Below are 20,171 nucleotides of genomic sequence, written 5' to 3' on the forward strand. Positions count from 1 at the left end.
ACTGGCATTTAATTTAGACATGTTGTTACTACTACTACAACTACACTGTTAGAAATAGGGGTACAGTAGGAGTCCATTTCTGTCCCCCAAGGTATAATCTACACTAATGTACCCCTTAGGGCTCATTATTGGACTTCAAGGTAACTATGTGTACTTTTTGGGGGTCAAAAAGGTCTGTATACTACACTAATGTACACTAATGTACCCCAATCAGTATATAAATGGTACAAACAGGGTACTGCACCAGTGACAAGCCATTGTACCCCTAAAAGTACAATGATGTACTTTGGTACTTTGTTTTCGGAGAGTGTACTATTATTATTATTATTATTATTATTATTATCAACAACAACTCAATAATCCTTTCTAATCTGTCCATTTATCCTACAGTACTGCAGTCAGACACTGAAGCAGTTTCCCTCTTACTCCATAGTGAATGAATAAAAACACTAATTACTTGATTTTTGTGTCAAATTCACTGGCATTTAATTTAGACATGTTGTTACTACTACTACTACTACACTGTCAGAAATAGGGGTACAGTAGGAGTCCATTTCTGTCCCCCAAAGTATAATCTACACTAATGTACCCCTTAGGGCTCATTATTGGACTTCAAGGTAACTATGTGTACCTTTTGAGGGTCAAAAAGGTCCGTATATGTTCCCAATCAGTATATAAATGGTACAAACAGGGTACTGCACCAGTGACAAGCCATTGTACCCCTAAAAGTACAATGATGTACTTTGGTACTTTGTTTTCGGAGAGTGTATTATTATTAACAACAACAGACACTAGATGTCGCTGTTTGTCTTCTCTCGGGATTGCGCTGCATGTACGTCACTTCCGGTGATTTGCAAGTACGGATGTGAATCCGGGCGCAACATGACCCCCACTGGAACGGTAAATAATTAGCTTTATGGGCTTTCAGTAGCGCAGATTAAAGGACAAATTTGCGGTTTGTTTGCTACTTTTAAAACTATTACACGTGAGTGTAATTTTTGTAATTATCACCGATCATCATCATGGCGGGTTTGTTTTCGTGCTGTTTTGACTGCTGTGACCGTGGAAGCTCCGGCCACGTCGCGCTGAAGGAAATGCCCACGGTGCAGCTGGACACCAATCACATGGGTAAGACAGGACAGGGACAGAACCGGCACCGAGATCACATTATACAGGAGAACTCACTTCCAGAAACATAAACATAGCTAAAGAGTTCTGCTGAATTCACATCTAAAGCTGTCTGGCCTTCATTTTGTCCACTTGGAAGTTTTTTCTCCCAGATTACGGATTGTTGTTATTGTTTGCGTTTTATTTCCATGTATTACCTCCCTTTCATGAATACTCATATTCCAGGTACCGATGTTGTTATTGTAAAAAGTGGCAGGAGAATATGTGGTACAGGGGCCTGCCTTGCCAACGCTCCTCTCCATCAAAACAAGAGCTACTTTGAGTTCAAGATTCAGTCCACAGGTAAGTTCAGGTGCACACCTGTTACACTTCACCTGTTACACTTCACCCAAACTAGCATGGGCCAGGAGGTGTACGGTTTAACATTTCCATGGTATACACTACCGTTCAAAAGTTTGGGGTCACCCAGACAATTTTGTGTTTTCCGTGAAAAGTCACACTTTTATTTCCCACCATAAGTTGTAAAATGAATAGAAAATATAGTCAAGACATTTTTCTGAGCATTTAATCGACCCCACAAATTAATGTGATGCTCCAGAAACTCAATCTGACAAGGAAGGTCAGTTTTATAGCTTCTCTAAAGAGCTCAACTGTTTTCAGCTGTGCTAACATGATTGTACAAGGGTTTTCTAATCATCCATTAGCCTTCTGAGGCAATGAGCAAACACATTGTACCATTAGAACACTGGAGTGAGAGTTGCTGGAAATGGGCCTCTATACACCTATGGAGATATTGCACCAAAAACCAGACATTTGCAGCTAGAATAGTCATTTACCACATTAGCAATGTATAGAGTGGATTTCTGATTAGTTTAAAGTGATCTTCATTGAAAAGAACAGTGCTTTTCTTTCAAAAATAAGGACGTTTCAAAGTGACCCCAAACTTTTGAACGGTAGTGTAATAGTCTAAAATATAGTATAGCTAGTTCACTTAATTAAGAAGAACTTTAGATTAGATTAGATAGAACTTTATTGATCCCTTTGGGCGGGTTCCGTCAGGGAAATTAAGATTCCAGCAACATCATTACAAGATAAATAGAGAAAAAACTTTCTAGATAAATTAAATTAAGTATTTACGTATACAGGCAGCATGGAGGTTCACAGCAAGAAGGTCCGGGTTCGAGCCCCGTGGCCGGCGAGGGCCTTTCTGTGCGGAGTTTGCATGTTCTCCCCGTGTCCACGTGGGTTTCCTCCGGTTTCCCCCACAGTCCAAAGACATGCAGGTTAGGTTAACTGGTGACTCTAAATTGACCGTAGGTGTGAATGTGAGTGTGAATGGTTGTCTGTGTCTATGTGTCAGCCCTGTGATGACCTGGCGACTTGTCCAGGGTGTACCCCGCCTTTCATCCGAAGCCGGCTGGGATAGGCTCCAGCTTGCCTGCAACCCTGTAGAAGGATAAAGTGGCTAGAGATAATGAGATGAAATTTACATATACGAATATAAAAAAAATAAGATATGGGGAAGAGAGGAAGGGGGCCAGCAGGAGAGATATTGCACAATATATTGCACATTGTCCGGTATTGCTTATTGTCAGGCTAGGCTGCTGCTCCTTCCCGTCCCCTGTCCTCCTGCTACCCCTGCTACCCCCAGAGAGGAGTTGTACAGTCTGATGGCGTGAGGGACAAAGGAGTTTTTGAGTCTGTTTGTCCTGCACTTGGGAAGGAGCATTCTGTCACTGAACAGGCTCCTCTGGTTGCTGATGACGGTGTGCAGATGGTGACTGGCATCGTCCATGATGTTCAATAGTTTGTCCATAGACCTCTTCTCTGCCACCGTCACCAGAGAGTCCAGCTTCACGCCGAGCACAGAGCCGGCCCGCCTGATCAGTTTGTCCTTCTTGGATGTGCTGCCCCCCCAGCACACCACAGTGTAAAACAGGACACTGGCGACCACAGACTGATAGAACATCCACAGGAGTTTCCTGCAAATGTTAAAGGACTGCAGCCTCCTAAGGAAGTATAGCCTGCTCTGTACCTTCCTGTATAAGCGATAAGCCCCTTCCTTTATTTATCACACTTACACTTAATCAATCAAAGTCCTACCCACGCCATGTAGCAGCGCCGATCTCCGTTTACGCAGCTAGGGTTACGGTCCTCTGGTAACCGCGAAAGTTTGACTCCCCACTCACATCTGTATTGCAGCGTGCCTTGCCAGTTGGCAGTAGGTACCATTTTTATGATGGTCTTTGGTATGACCCGACCGTGAGTAGAACTCGCAATCTCCCGATCGAGAGGCGGACACGCTAACCATTAGGCCAACTCGCGGTCACACGTACACTTAAGCACAGTGAAATTTCTCTCTGCGTTTAACTCGTCTGAAGCAGTGAACACACACGCATACCCAGAGCAGTGGGCAGCTATGCTACAGCGCCCAGGGAGCAGTTGGGGGTTAGGTGCCTCGCTCAAGGGCACTTCAGCCCATGGCCACCCCATGTTAACCTAACCACTTGTCTTTGGACTGTGGGGAAACCGGAGCACCCAGAGGAAGCCCATGCAGACACAGGGAGAACGTTCAAACTCCACACAGAAAGGCCCCCGTTGGCCGCTGGGCTTAAACCCAGAACCCCCTAATTAATCCCCTAATTATTGTTCTTAGAAAGATAAATATGTTTGAGAGCTTCTTTTCCATGAAATCTCTTACACTGTCAGTGTCACACAACAAGAGAAGGAGGGGGAGAGAGAGAGAGAGAATGGCTGTAATACCAGGATTAGACTACACACATTCAGTCTGATTGACACAGCGGACCAATTTCCAGCGTCTGGCCCAAATATTAATGTTGTGTGACATAAATGAAGAACAGTGATGTGTCATCTGGGGAACCCCACGACACCCAAACGAAAAATCTAGCGTGTCAGAATTTTTTGTATTTTCTCACCGAGCTTTACAACTCCTACGACGTGTGTTTGACGTTCCTTCTGTAGCTATGACTGACAGTTTCTTGACCCCCTTCCCCGAAGACAAGCAAGGACATGAACGATGATTGGTCAGGGTCAAACTTTTATTGTAGCCCAAGAAGTCCTGACCAAGACACAATAAGAATTTATAGCACTATGATTACCTAATCTGATATGGTGACCATAGTGAAAGACAAAAATATCATGTAGTCTGATCCCAGCATAAAAAAATAGATAAAAAAAAATAAAAAAGTTTGTTCATTAATTTATCATCAGTAACTGCTTTATACTTTATCAGAATCATAGTGTGTCCACAACCTAACAAAGCAGGAGACATTTAGACTGTAATAGATGGGAATCCATTTAAATCAATATTTATAGATGAAAGTCTTCGGGATTTACCCGGAAATCGGGATATTTGACAAATCTCTTGAAAATCTCCGGTTTCCCGAATGGAGAAACTTATTTTTCGGATTTTTCGCGTTCCTAGACGCGGCGTAATACTTCGCATCGTCCTTGCATGGGCGCAGTCCTTAAATAGCCCAAACATGGTTCATTGATTAAAGACAGGTGTTCTTTGTTAACGGTGCGCGTGCCGGAGCTCGTTAGGCACGCCTTCAGGTGCACGTGCTAAGGCGCACAGGACTGATACCGTTCTGCACAAGCGCAACACGATCGCACTAGAACGCATGGTCAAGCTGTCAGTATAGCTGCAGTCTTTTTAGTTGCGAATTACGAGTATTTCCTCATGTTAATAATTCGCCATGTCAAAACAAGCGAAACTTTCCTCCTTCTTTCGACGTGAAGAGAGGTAAGCAATTTTATTGTATATTTTTTTCCATCAGAGTTGCATTTTGTGGCTTAGAAGCTAGGTTTTAGTGCCGTTTCTAGAACACAACATCAAGAAAACGTGGAAGAAACAGTAATAATGGAAGAGCCGGTTTCTAAGCTGCCTAAAATTAGCAATGGTAATTTATTTTTTGTTACATAATGCACTCAGGCTGCCAGTCAGTGTGTGACACACACACAACCCTGAAAAATCCTCGCTACGCCCCTGATTTACATGAGAAATGTGGTATTTATTGGTGTGTTTAAATTTACAGACAATACGAACTAATGTAAACAATTGGCTTCAACTCGCATAAATATGAATCGGAAATGTTTAGTTCACTTTAGCTTCTGCAAACGCACAACTCTACTAAAAGATTGATAAACGAGGCTCAATGTCCCCAACACTGAAACCTGAAAGCTTTAGGTGGTGTTTACATTAGACCGTATCAGCGGATCATCAGATTAACGTTTTTAAAACGATTCGCGTGCACACAGCAACGCCAATACACGGATACGCTAATCACATGACTAATTAGACGGCACGTCACATGATCCCAGTGCATATCGGGCATGCGCAAGTCACAGAGCGCGAGTAATGATTGCACGAGCAATGATTCGGGACTGAGCCGCTGTGTGTCGTTTCCTGTAGTCCGCGCGGTTTTTCAGCAGTCGCGTCACATGACCAACGTGGCATGACCAACGCCAGCGAATCAGGAAGGTGGATGTCACAGTGACGTTGTCCAATGATGACGTCAGCTAGAGCTCAGCACAGCGTTTCCTCGTTCCTCAATGTTTACACAGCACCGGATCAGATACGAACTGGGTTGAATACGTGGGCCCTGGCGGATTCAAGTTGTTCCGCCTGTGGAGTCATTTCCCAGCGTTTTAATGTGCACGGACAGTGCATCTGCGATGAAAACGAGACGGATACGGTCTAATGTAAACACCACCTTAGAAACTCTAACAGACCTTTACTTTTTAACAGGACTGTTTTGGGATTTTGCTGAGTTTACCTTCAACTGTCTGATTTTTTTCAAAGTAATGAACTGTGTAGCAGGAAAATCGCCGCGTTTTCTAAATGCACTCCTGAAAATTACTCATTAACTCGGGGAATTAAATTTGATATTTTTGACAGGTTAATCATTAATGTACATGAAAGAAAAAGGCTTAAAAGTTATAACTTGTTTTAGTGAAAATAAGTACTAAAATGCATTAGAATGCGGGGTTTTGCGTGTTATGTTATTAAAATATTTTCGGGGGACATTGCCCCCCCCCAATCTTAGCTGGACTTTCAAAAGTTCATGATTTTTTTTCTTTGCTCCACTTTCATCTCTAAATATTTCAGGGAACCACAATGGAAAAAGTCTGATCATCTGTGATGGACTGTGGAACTGTGACATTTTAACAACACTAACTAGTACTTATTATTATCCTTTCACCTGGACATAACTAAGGTGTTCTTGTCCCACGTTCTTTTGTCGTGTTTTGTCTCTAAACCTATCAGCAGTCAGCACTAGAACGGTGACCAGAAAGGCACTTGTTGAAAAACACCACGAGTGCCACACTCTTGAATTTAAGCAGCACATCAACTTGTATGATTGGATGTCAATACAGTGTCAGTTTCTGTTTATAATAAAGTCGCGGTTTATTGGGTTTTTAAAAATGCGGTGCTACCGTTTACTGGGGCTTGTTCTTCAACTTCCTAGAAACGTCTGAAAGTTCAAATTTTGTCATTAAAGCTTTAATCATGGCTGAATTTTTTTCACTAACATCACTCAGTGCGTTTACATGCACGTCCAAATTGAGCTACTGTCGGTAATCGAGCAAAGGGTCCCAGCAGGGGTGCCAGAGAAATCCAATCCTACATGCATAAGTGAAATCGGGCTATTGTGCAAGGTGCATTGTGCACCCGAGCAACACGTGGCGCTACACGCCCCATCGTGTTGGTACACTTCCGGTTGTCGTCATGAAGAAGAGCTATAGTGTTGCCAGATACTGCTGACGTATTCCAGCCCAAAACATGTTCAAATCCGCTAAAATGCACTTAAAACCCCCCAATCTGGCAACACTGGCAGTTCCGTGTTCAAGCTGTTAGGCTTGCTCTAGCAGACTGTATGGCTACAAACTGTCCGGCGCAGACCACTGTTTTGTAAGACAACTTATTTTGCACAATAATATTTTTCTAAAGTCCATTTTTTGCTTACAAAAAATGATTTGTTTTTTTGCTTACAATTTAACTTATGTCTTAATAAACACACAAAAAGTTAAACTGTTTTGTTTTTATTGACATTCTTCAGATGTTGGGGATATATATATATATATATATATATATATATATATATATATATATATATATATATAAAACACACACACACACACACACACAAATACAATGACTTGTTTATGTACACAATTCACAGCTATGCAACAGCTGTACAGATGTATTTGGTGATACAGTAAGTGAGCTAAATTTTAACAGTGCAAACAATGCCACAAAAAGAAAAGATTCATGCCGTTGTCATGATTCGTTGTCATGCCGACCGAGGCTGTTGTGTTTCCCGCTTGTGGTCTCGTCACTCGTCACTTCCGGAAGTAGCTCGACAACTAGCTCGATAGGGTATACATGCATAAAGTAGCTCGGCAGAAATCGCATAAACTAGGTCGTGTAGCTCGATTCCGAGAAATCAAGTTCGGTTCAATTTCAGCCGAATTAAGGTGTATACATGGCATTTTGAACTTCGATTTCAGTCGAGCAACGGCAGAAATTCGATTCTCTCTATGTGCATGTAAACGCACTGACTGAGTAAGTTTTAAGTCAGAATTGAACCCTAACATGACCATAACCAACCTAAGACTGAATGACAGACAGCTGTCATTGGATCATCTGTCAAATTATTAACTTATTAAAATAATTACAGAGTCATCTGACAAGATAAAATTTGTTCAGACAGCATCCCAACAACTTTAGTCTCAATTCTGAATAAATTCTGCACACATTGCTGCACACACACACACACACACACACACACACACACACACAGTTAGTCTGCAGCTGGTATTTAAATCTGTGTTTGTGCTTTTGTGTTGTTGTTAATACTTTGATTTTTCTTCTTTTTTTATTACAATCGTCCCCAGAATTATTGGCACCCTCAAAAAAAAAAAGTTTAATTTGCAGTTGGGATTATGCCAATTATTGTGCCAGGTTTTCATTTGCATGCTATTATTTAAACAAAATAATTTTTTGTTTCAGTTTTGTGTTAGAGGAAAGTCATTTCTCCTTCTTAATAGTTGTTTAATATGTATATTATACGATCATTTTAATTGTTTTCTTGAAGGGTGCCAATAATTGTTGGACTGAGTATCATTTTCTTTTTTTTTTAGATGTTGTACAGTGTGACCAAACCATTAATTTGATGGGGGGTTTTTTTACGTAATGTTTATATGTATTGTAATCCAAGCTGTTGATTCCTAGACAGTTAGATAGAATAGAGAGATGACATTAACTTTGAAATTTCATGGAACAACCATGAAAAAATGAAAAAATTCTGCATCAAGAATTATTGGATAAAAGTTTGAATGGCGATGTAAAATTGTAAACGGTTTCCATTATTGATAATGTTGTTATTAAAACATCTGCTGGTTTTGTGATAATTATTTCATCTTTGGCTCCTACAGGCATTTGGGGTGTAGGTGTGGCTACAAAGAAGGCTAACCTTAACCATGTTCCAATGGGCAGAGACACACACAGCCTGGTGCTTCGGCAAGACGGAACCGTGTACCATAATAACGAGGAGAAAAACCGGTTACCGGCGAACAACCTGCCACAGGAAGGAGACGTAGTGGTGAGTTTCTGAGGCAACAAGACGATCAGGAGCATGTAAGAAATAAAACACAGCACGGTGTTCAGTGCCGGGTGATGTGATTCAGCCCAGCATGAGGTTCCTGTTCCCACTCTGAAGCTCATTATTACTCACTATTCCTCTTATACCGCAGCAATTTGTTAACAGTTCACTATGATCATGTTTCTGTTTGTTGAGTGATATCACATGCATTTTTCTTTCCCTTTATTGAATCGATTGTGTCTTTGTTTGCTTGCAGGGTGTTTCGTACGACCACGTAGAGATGAATTTATACCTGAACGGGAAGAACATGAACTGTCCCGCTTCGGGCATTCGAGGAACAGTTTTCCCCGTAGTATATGGTAAGGCGGCATGTTGTTGAAACTCAATTCCTCTGCAAAATCACGTTATTGGTCTCTTTTTCACACATACAGGAGACTTTAAATGACTTTAACAAGTGATTTTTTTTTTCCAGTTTTCTGAAAGAGAGGTGCCAACTTTATTAGTAATTACCAAGTCGTTATCATATAAGCAAATCCGAAAATATACATCATGTGTAAATGATATCAAATCTATAGACCCCTTCGCATGTTTGTAAACAAATCGGCCGTTGCCAGGATGCGTGCGCAGCCTGGACTCAGAAACAATGGCGCTGCCCATAGACCGGCATTACTGTATGAGCTGTCAGATTATGCAAAACAATTGTCGTTACAATATGTAGTGAAAGTTCATTATGTCTAACTATTAAAGCTATTTTAAGTTTGTTTCTTAAGACAAGGATTTAAGATGTTACCTTGTTGACAGTTTCGGCGGGAATCTTCCGCCTTCTTCAAAACAGCCACCAGATGTCGAGTGGTGACGTGCCTTATCAGCTGATGTTACACTACGGAGGCGTGAACATCCCGCCCAATTTGACAGGTAGTTCACGCCTCCTGCTGTCAGGTCGCTCCCCCAGGACTGCGCTCCAGGTGTGTGACAGCGCGTACGCTCCCTCATCCCGGTTCATCGTCCTCTGCGCCCGCTTGCGTATCTCCACTGCCTCTAAAATCCAACGCTGGTATCTATTTTCTTCAGCGCGAATGACTCTGGCCTCTTCCCAATTCATTATATGATTATGTCGTTTGCAGTGGTCTGAAATGGCTGATTTTAGGTTTTCTTGGTTTGCTTTTTCTTTTTCGGATTTTGTGAGTCTTTTTGTTTCTTTTTCACACTCTGTTTGGTGTTCTTTCCTTCGAGTATGGAAGCATCTGCCCGTTTCACCAATATAGACTTTATTACATGAACGGCAAGGGATTTCATAGATGACGTTGCATTTATTGCCCAGTTGTATTTTGTCTTTGGGGTGAACTAGCAGCTGTCGGAGGTTCTTGTATGGTTTGACCGGGGTGTTGATGTGGTATTTCCTCATGGATTGTTGGATGCGTTCTGTAACTCCTTTTATGTATGGTAGTGTGACAAAGCCCCGGTTTGTTTTTTCTTGTTTGTTTGTTTTTTTCCATTATTTGTGTCTGTAATTTCCCTTTTCGAATTGCCCACGGTGGATATTGGCAGTTTTTTAATGCCTGTTGGATGTGTTGGTCCTCCTCCTGTCTGTCTTTCTCCTCCGTGATGATCTGTGTTCGGTCGTATAGTGTTCTGATTACTGACATTTTGTGTGCGATGGGATGTTCAGCTGTCCAGAGAAGATATTGGTCGGTGTGTGTAGGTTTTCTGTATGTTGTAATTCTAATGTTCCCTTCTTCTGTGTGGTGTATTTTTAGGTCCAAAAAAGCTATTGTCTTGTCCGTTTCCTCTTCGTGTGTGAATTTGATTCTACCTGTCTTGTCTATGGAGTTTAGATGATCCGTGAGTTGTTGTGTGCGGCCTGTTTTGGTTATTTCAAGAATGTCATCAACGTATCTTTTCCAGAAAATGGGTTTGCAGTCGTCCGGTGCTGTTTCTATGGCTCGGGTTTCCAGATCCTCCATAAAAAAGTTGCATAGAGTGGCAGATAGCGGGTCCCCCATTGCAAATCCCTCTTTTTGTCTGTAAATTGTACCTCTGAATTGGAAATATGTGGAAGTGGAAATGAAATGCTGTCACACACCTGGAGCGCAGTCCTGGGGGAGCGACCTGACAGCACGAGGCGTGAACTACCTGTCAAATTGGGCGGGACGTTCACGCTTCCGTAGTGTAACATCAGCTGATAAGGCACGTCACCACCTAACATCTGGTGACTGTTTTGAAGAAGGCGGAAGATTCCTGCCGAAACTGTCAACAAGGTAACATCTTAAAAAATCCTTGTCTTAAGAAACGAACTTAAAATAGCTTTAATAGTCGTTACAAGATTGAGAATGCTACATAAATAAGTTAACTCTAACAAGTGGACATCGCCTACCGGATCCGTATTTAATTAAAGAGTGGACGGACGATGTTAGTAAGTTCCCTGGTATACAATGGCCAGATATATACTCGTACCTTATTGACAAGACTTCAGTGTACACCCACGAAAAACTTCGTGCCTACAAGTCTTTAGACACATATGATTGTTATGTGCGGGCATGTACAGAACGTGTTTTACACTGAAATTGATGAAAACTTCTGTGCTCTGAAGTCAAAAATCTTACCAAGTCAGCGTCAAGGTCAGAAGGTTGCTATGTATGAAGCCTGGGTGGTATACAACAAGCTGGAACGCTACGTTTTGACAGCCAATTGCACATGTATGGCAGGGTAAGTAATCTCCTACAAACAAAACTGCATGCAAAGCCAAGTTAACATGCCAACAATATTCATTACATTGTGTAACTATGACCCAGCTAATCAGACAAACGTTACCAAAGTATTTTGCTACATCAATAAACGAAGACGAGAAAGAACTAGACAGGGACACTCTAACGAGTGCAAACCCCGCCTTTTCCCTATTAAAATACATTGGGCGAAAATTTCGAAGTTCTGCCATGACCTTGACCTTTGACCTCCAAAATTTAATGGTTTCCTTCCTGGGTGATTGGCAACACGTACAAAATTTGGACCAAATCGATCCATTGGTTCTTGAGATATCTTGCAGACACACAGACAGACAGACAGATACACACACACACACACACACACACACACACACAGACTGACGCAGGTGAAAATAATAACCCCTCCGACTACTGTCGGCGGGGTTAATAAAAAAGAAAGATTTAATAAATAGCCTGATCTTACCTGTGATGAAGTGGGCGCTGCAAACCCGCGCATTTTTGATGGTGCTTTCATCCCAGTCTACACATTTGATGGCTTGTAGCCATAGACGTCGACGATTTTTTTTTTTTTTTGGAATGGGTGAGATCCTGCTGGAATTCTGTACATTTTAACCCCATCACTGCTACGATTCTGACACCCGACAACACAACAACTAGGCATTTCTTCCAAATATTTCTTCTCGTCTCTACTGTCGCTGAGTCTTTTTTTTTTTTGGGTCCAGGCTGCGCGCGCAATTTCCTCTTGCGTATGAATGACGTTTACTGCGAAGGGGTCTATACAGACTTAGTTTGGTTCTGGTTTTATCATATACAGTGCCCTCCATGATTATTGGCACCTGTTGTAAAGGTTAGCAAAAAAAGGTTAGAAATAATCCACCTTTTGGTGAAGTCGCTTCGTCTCACACTGAAAAAATTAGAAAAATCCAATATTTTAATTGAAAAATTTATTCAGAGGAAAAACAAATCCTTCGTCAAGAAATAGGCATCCCTGTATTTAACACTTTGTACACCCTCCCTTTGCCAGTGAAACAGCACTAGAGTTTTCTCAAACATTTTATAAGGTTGGTGATTCAGGGTTTTTTCTAAAAAAAATTTAGTATGAGGGCGCTCACCATGGCGAGGGAGCGAAGCGGGGGGGGGGGGAGATGGTGCCGGTTGCGCAAAGCCTTTGAAAAATGCTCCAATAGGACATTCTGAGGCTATCTGAGAGGGAAATTTTAACAAATTGTCTGTCAACATTGAAAAGGAAAGAAGTAATCATCTTCTGCCCCGGACAGTCTTTGGCTTTCTTCCGCTTCGTGCCGCAGGATGACATCTTTAAATGCCCAAGTGTCAACAAAAACAACTCGCGAACTACTTCTGTCAAAAGCTCCCGTGCCGTTGGGTGAAAGGTCATTCAGTCTCGAGAAATCTCGCCCTACAAGTCAGCTGACCTTGTATGTAACCCATGTCAAATCTCGCGAGAGCAGCCGCGACAAGTAAACAACTAAACAACATGGCGCCTCAGTCTGGAAAACGCCAATTCGGATTGTTTTTGCACCGTCTGGTGGTGTCTCTACTATGATTGGAATATTTTTGGAGTAATTATAACGTATTTGATGATCAGACACATTGTCACGTAGTGTTGCTGGGATGTTTTCACGGAGTCGGTAAGGGGGCGCACACCGAGAGTAAGAGGGTGCAGCACCCCTGTTCCCCCGTTTAGACGAAAGCCTGGTGATGCAGAGCAGGGCATCTGAGACCATTCCTCTTTACACAATCTCTCCAGATCATCCAGGGTCCCAGGCGCTCTCTTGTGCTCTCTCCTCTTCGGCTCACCCCACAGGTTTTTAATAGAGTTCAGGTCAGAGGACCGAGATGGCCAGGGCAGAAACTTGATTCTGTGCTCAGTGAACCATTTTTGTGTTGACGTGGATATACACTTCAGATCATTGTCCTGCTGGAAGATCCAATGACGACCCAGATTTAATTTCCTGTCAGAGGCAGCCAGATTTTGATTTAAAATGTCCTGGTATTTCATGGAGTCCATGATGCTGTATACCCTAACAAAGTTTCCCGGGCCTTTGGAGGAAAAACAGACCCAAAACAGCATAGAACTTCCACCATATTTTACAGTTGGGATTGGGTTCTTTTCATTATAGCCATCCCTTTTTTTTTTTTTTTTTAAACACACCAAATCAACCTTGAGTGTTGCCAAAAAGCTCCATTTTTTGTTACGTCAGACCATAGAACACGGTTGTAGTAGTGTTTCGCAAACTTCAGTTGCTTACGTTTGTGATTAACTGACAGAAAAGACTTTTTTTTTTTTTTCCTGACATACAGTGGGGCAAAAAGTATTTAGTCAGTCACCAATTGTGCAAGTTCTCCCACTTAAAAAGATGAGAGAAGCCTGTGATTTTCATCATAGGTACACTTCAACTATGAGAGACAAAATGAGGGGAAAAAAATCCAGAAAATCACATTGTCTGTCTGATTTTTAAAGAATTTATTTGCAAATTATGGTGGAAAATAAGTATTTGGTCAATAACAAAAGTTCATCTCAATACTTTGTTATATACCCTTTGTTGGCAATGACAGAGGTCAAACGTTTTCTGTAAGTCTTCACAAGGTTTTCACACACTGTTGCTGGTATTTTGGCCCATTCCTCCATGCAGATCTCCTCTAGAGCAGTGATGTTTTGGGGCTGTCGCTGGGCAACACGGACTTTCAACTCCCTCCAAAGATTTTCTATGGGGTTGAGATCTGGAGACTGGCGAGGCCACTCCAGGACCTTGAAATGCTTCTTACGAAGCCACTCCTTCGTTGCCCGGGCGGTGTGTTTGGGATCATTGTCATGCTGAAAGACCCAGCCACGTTTCATCTTCAATGCCCTTGCTGATGGAAGGAGGTTTTCACTCAAAATCTCACGATACATGGCCCCATTCATTCTTTCCTTTACACGGATCAGTCGTCCTGGTCCCTTTGCAGAAAAACAGCCCCAAAGCATGATGTTTCCACCCCCATGCTTCACAGTAGGTATGGTGTTCTTTAGATGCAACTCAGCATTCTTTCTCCTCCAAACACGACAAGTTGAGTTTTTACCAAAAAGTTCTATTTTGGTTTCATCTGACCATATGACATTCTCCCAATCCTCTTCTGGATCATCCAAATGCTCTCTAGCAAACTTCAGACGGGCCTGGACATGTACTGGCTTAAGCAGGGGGACACGTCTGGCACTGCAGGATTTGAGTACCTGGCGGCGTAGTGTGTTACTGATGGTAGCCTTTGTTACTTTGGTCCCAGCTCTCTGCAGGTCATTCACTAGGTCCCTCCGTGTGGTTCTGGGATTTTTGCTCACCGTTCTTGTGATCATTTTGACCCCACGGGGTGAGATCTTGCGTGGAGCCCTAGATCGAGGGAGATTATCAGTGGTCTTGTATGTCTTCCATTTTCTAATAATTGCTCCCACAGTTGATTTCTTCACACCAAGCTGCTTACCTATTGCAGATTCAGTCTTCCCAGCCTGGTGCAGGTCTACAATTTTGTTTCTGGTGTCCTTTGACAGCTCTTTGGTCTTGGCCATAGTGGAGTTTGGAGTGTGACTGTTTGAGGTTGTGGACAGGTGTCTTTTATACTGATAACGAGTTCAAACAGGTGCCATTAATACAGGTAACGAGTGGAGGACAGAGGAGCCTCTTAAAGAAGTTGTTACAGGTCTGTGAGAGCCAGAAATCTTGCTTGTTTGTAGGTGACCAAATACTTATTTTACCGAGGAATTTACCAATTAATTCATTAAAAATCCTACAATGTGATTTCCTGGATTCTTTCCCCCCATTCTGTCTCTCATAGTTGAAGTGTACCTATGATGAAAATTACAGGCCTCTCTCATCTTTTTAAGTGGGAGAACTTGCACAATTGGTGACTGACTAAATACTTTTTTGCCCCACTGTACCTTCCAAATAATCTGTTGGCATGGAGGTGGCGTCTGATGGTGGTTTTGGAGACATGGAAACCCCGAGATTTTACTTTTTCTTGTGATTTACCAACAGTGATCCTTGGGGGACTTTTCCCTCTCTTCCCCTTCTCACTGTACATGGGGCCAAAATCAACCTTGGATCCTCTTCCAGGCGAGTTTGTAACAGTTCCATTTGGTGTCCACTTTTTTTTATTATTGCCCGAACAGTAGAAATAAACATTTTCAGGCGAGTAGCTATTGTTTCTAACCATTCCCTGACTCATGAAGGTCAACACACTTCTTCTTCTCCCTTATTTGGTTTGTGTGTTCAGTTATCTTTCCCATGCTGATGGATGACTAAGGGAATTTGGTCTCTGTGTCACCTCATATTTGTCCCCCAGTTAATCAGGAAGTCATGGATTACAGCCTGAATGTTCCTACAGACTCTAATCAACTCAGAAATGTACAATTTAAATAGGAAACATGCTTCAGTTACATTGTGTTCACTATAATTTCAGGAGGTGGCGATAATAGCGGCACGCGTGTTTTTGTTGAAAATAATTATTTCTTGATGAGGGATTTGTTTTCCTCTGAATAAATTTATTTCAGTTAAAGGTTGGATTTTTCTCATTTTTTCAGTGTGAGATGAAGCGACTTCACCAGAAGGTGGATTTTTTTTTTCCCCTAATCCGTTTTTACTAATCATTCCAAGGGGGCTAATAATCATCGAGGGCACTGTATTAACTATTTACTGTGATCTGTGACTGATAACTCCATGGTAACTCACCCTGCCTTCTTAGATACTGTTAATTTGCTACATAACATGGCCATCTTACCTGTATTTATGTATGTTTTATTTAAAGGGAACATGCCATACACTTTTTTTTTTTTTTTTTAAATAATACCCAGAGATGCTTCAGTAAAGTTTGCAAGTTTTTAATTCAGAAAAAAAAACACCACCATCTTGGTTCTTTTTTTTTTCTAATGCCTTTTTAGCATGGTATGAAAATCCGACAGAATAAAAGAGGCTGATTTGCGGGGGAGGGTGCCCTCTAAAATTAAATATGTAAATAAATTTATTCTAATTCGCTAATGAAATCCTGGGGTGTGGATGATAGAGTTGGATGTTAGCCAATCAGAAGGAAGATATTTGCATTTAAAGGGGCATATGGTACGCTACCGTTCTAGAAATGGTTTTCTAAAGTTAGCTAGCTTGCAACGAGGTGTACCTTGGCTAAACAGACGGATAAAGCGGCTAGAGATGATGAGATGAGAATGTCCCTTTACACACTCATCCAGAAGGGTAATTTTGCACAAGGCCATCTGTCTACAGCAGAAAAAAATAAAATGACAAAACGCGTCTGGAAAAATCCCAAGGGAGTCTGGAGCCAGATTCGTGACGTTACCTGCGGAAGCGCCAGCAGGCTGCGCGAGCTTTGCACGGTTTCAGTGCACAGCCTGTGTAGACCAAGCGCTCCCATTTCTCTCTCATTGTCCGCTCTTTTGGGAAACGATGAGTACTAATCCCATCAAGATTGGTGTTGCTACACCCTCCTACGATACATCTGTTAACCATTTTAATAATTACGCGATAACGTTGAAGAAATTTGCAGAAAACCACCAGGTCGTTTTCTCAAACAAACCAGCGCTGACGTAGGATTCAGAGGGAGGCGTCCCGCACGCGAAGTCATGAAAATCAATGTTTCCCGGGAAATCCAAATGCCGAGTTTTTTCAGAGGCGGACCAATTCGCCTCAGATGGCTCGATTTCAAATGAATTTTTCTGGTATTGCGCAAGGTAAAAAAAAAATTGCACAAAATGCAACAGATATTTGACCAAAGTTTAATATAAAATAGGAGAATTACATTGATCTTGCTCCTGAATTTACCCGTGATATGCACTTTAACATTATACTAGGGGTTGTCAAGGGGTAGCTAAATATAAATAACTAGATTGCCTAGTAGTTACCTTTTATCACTATTGCATATAAAATGAAGTATTTGGTAAAATTCTTAAAGGGTTCCTTTGTGCACATGATGTCACGACAGCAGGAACTGGTACTAAGAGGTCTGTTAATTATCCAGTTAGTTGGATTAGGTGTCTCATTTCATTATCTCTAGCCGCTTTATCCTGTTCTACAGGGTCGCAGGCAAGCTGGAGCCTATCCCAGCTGACTACGGGCGAAAGGCGGGGTACACCCTGGACAAGTCGCCAGGTCATCACAGGGCTGACACATAGACGCAGACAACCATTCACACTCACATTCACACCTACGGTCAATTTAGAGTCACCAGTTAACCTAACCTGCATGTCTTTGGACTGTGGGGGAAACCGGAGCACCCGGAGGAAACCCACGCGGACACGGGGAGAACGTGCAAGCTCCACACAGAAAGGCCCTCGCCGGCCACGGGGCTCAAACCCGGACCTTCTTGCTGTGAGTCAACAGCGCTAACCACTACACCACCGTGCCGTGGATTAGGTGTGTTTTAAAAAAAAAAAAGGTGGGGGGCAAAACAATTCAAGGGTATTTCAGGAGCAGGGTTAAGAATCACTGTGTTTTGCTATAAAATGAATCTTTAGTAACCTGTCTGTCTGAAGAACAGGCCTAGATTTTCTCCACTTGTTATTGAAGTTAAATAGACTTGTAGTGACTAACTTAATTGATTTGGGGAAATTTACACTGTATTATCAAACAAAAAACATCAAGAAGACATAAGTGTTTCAGATTTGCACATGATGCTTATTCATATATTTGTCCTTTTTAAAAACTAGTTTTTTGTGCTGATGTAGGCAACTAATCAATGACGGGATGGCGTGATGCGGCCCAATAAGTAAAGTTACAGTTATCACCACATAACATCTCTGTGGTTCTTTTTGTACAATAATTTCACATCAATATGCCAATGATTACAATTCAGAATTTAATATATATTTTTCTCTCTTCCTCTTCACCAACATCTCATTTTTCTCTCTCTTGAAATAAAGGCAAAAATACGTAATTGGTCATATCAAGTACTGAAGACTCTCCTGTGGTGGAAAACATACTGACTGTTACAAAACTCTGCCACTGGAGACTCCTTCCGTAAATGTTATGTTATAAAGAAGCCTCCTTACCGAAAACTTCATATCAGCAGTTATACATTTTTCTTGGTTAAATACCACCACGTTTTTTTATTATTATTATTAGGTTTATATTATGTGCATGTTGTATACTGTAAAAGTCCCTGTGAATGAGCTGCTGTTATAGAAATTATAATGCACGTGTATTTGAAGGAGTGGATGAATATTACAAGTTCTCTGGTATGATCAGTTATGAGAGCTGCTGTTACAGAAAATGAATCGACGCTGTCTGACTAATCAGAATTGAGAATTCGGCAGCGCTGTGATGAGACAGCATGTAGATCACGTTATTATTCTGTGTACGTTATTTCAGTAGCATGAATGACATGTTCTAAGTTATTTCATTCTGTGTTTCTGTTCCCCCCCCCCCCCGCCCCAATCATGCAGTGGACGACAGTGCAATTTTGGATTGTCAGTTTAGTGACTTCTACCATCCTCCGCCTCAAGGCTATCAAAAGATTCTCTTTGAGCAGCAGATCTTCTGATCTTCACACAACTCTGAGGACATCACTCATCGTGTCTATTCCCACTACTGTGTCTCTGGGGAAGTCCGGCTGTGGACGTGTGCTTGTGATTTATGTGGCTGCCACAACTGACCAGTGTTATATCTTCAGTCATTTCTCAGATGTAGAGTCGATCCCTTTTGGCAGTCAGAACACTCCAACTTTACCCTAATTTATGTATTTCGAGGAAATCATTATTAGGACTCTAATTTGCGTATCTGCACAAAATCCTCCAAATTCTTCGCACTTTGATTTTGGATTACAATTAATGTGCTGCTTTTAAAATACACACATTTGAACAATAATCTGATCTTTATTATAAATTCTTCCTCGAAATGAGGTTTTCAACCACAGTCAACTGACAGGACACATTAAACTAACCCTGAAGTAAAACGTTGAATTGAATTATACTTAAAATGTTTGGAAACTTTCCAAATCTGGAATCCTACCGTATTTTGTGCCTATTTGTGTTATTGAATCTTTGTGAACAAAACTCTACTGCATTAGTACAAAATAAGCCATGTCTTAATTCTTAATTTAAGTTGTTTTTTTTTTTTTAACAGTATGTATGTGAGAAACGTATGGTTTCACCAAATATCTTAAGACGGTAGTATCGGTTAATTCACTTCATATTGTCTAATATTTGTCCTTTTTTTTCGTGTCTAAATAAATGTGCTTGACTAATCCAACTAACATAATGTAATAAATTTAAGATGTAAAGGTTGCAGGAAAAAGCTGTACCTATTTACTGTATGGTCTATTATATTTGCTTTTAAGTTATTCTTTTCTTCTGTTGTTGTTGTTGCTTGTTGTAAAACACTTTATTTTAAAGTTCCCCTATGATATTTTGTGCACTGATTAGTCAGGAGTCGTTTGTGTGATGTATGTTAGAAAATTAATAAAAAAAAAATATATTCTTCTTTGTTAGTTTTTTTTTAAATCATTTTTACAGTTAGATTTTAATCAAGAGAACTAAAATCCAATCAAGCCAATGGATTTAACCATCAGTAAGATACTGGAATATTGAAATTGCGTTTTGACGCATCCTCTTACACATTTTGGCGCATGAACACCCAACACTGGATAAGCCAGACAGCTGATGGAACCTGCGCAATAGCGACGCAGTGCTGACGTA

The 20,171-nt window shown here is 41.3% G+C and overlaps 1 protein-coding gene across 1 annotated transcript; it reads left to right on the forward strand.

Annotated features, from left to right (window-relative positions):
* The first annotated feature begins 854 nt into the window (after nt 1-854).
* spryd7a (SPRY domain containing 7a) lies at nt 855-19,924 on the forward strand. Its single transcript, XM_060899526.1, has 5 exons — nt 855-1,128; nt 1,354-1,470; nt 8,590-8,756; nt 9,013-9,115; nt 18,921-19,924. Exons 1-5 carry the CDS (start codon nt 1,023-1,025, stop codon nt 19,016-19,018), a joined length of 591 nt encoding a protein of 196 aa, XP_060755509.1. The 5' UTR covers nt 855-1,022; the 3' UTR covers nt 19,019-19,924.
* Nucleotides 19,925-20,171: the final 247 nt, after the last annotated feature.

This window comes from Neoarius graeffei, chromosome 18 (assembly GCF_027579695.1).
Source record: "Neoarius graeffei isolate fNeoGra1 chromosome 18, fNeoGra1.pri, whole genome shotgun sequence".
Taxonomy (NCBI): Eukaryota; Metazoa; Chordata; class Actinopteri; order Siluriformes; family Ariidae; genus Neoarius; species Neoarius graeffei.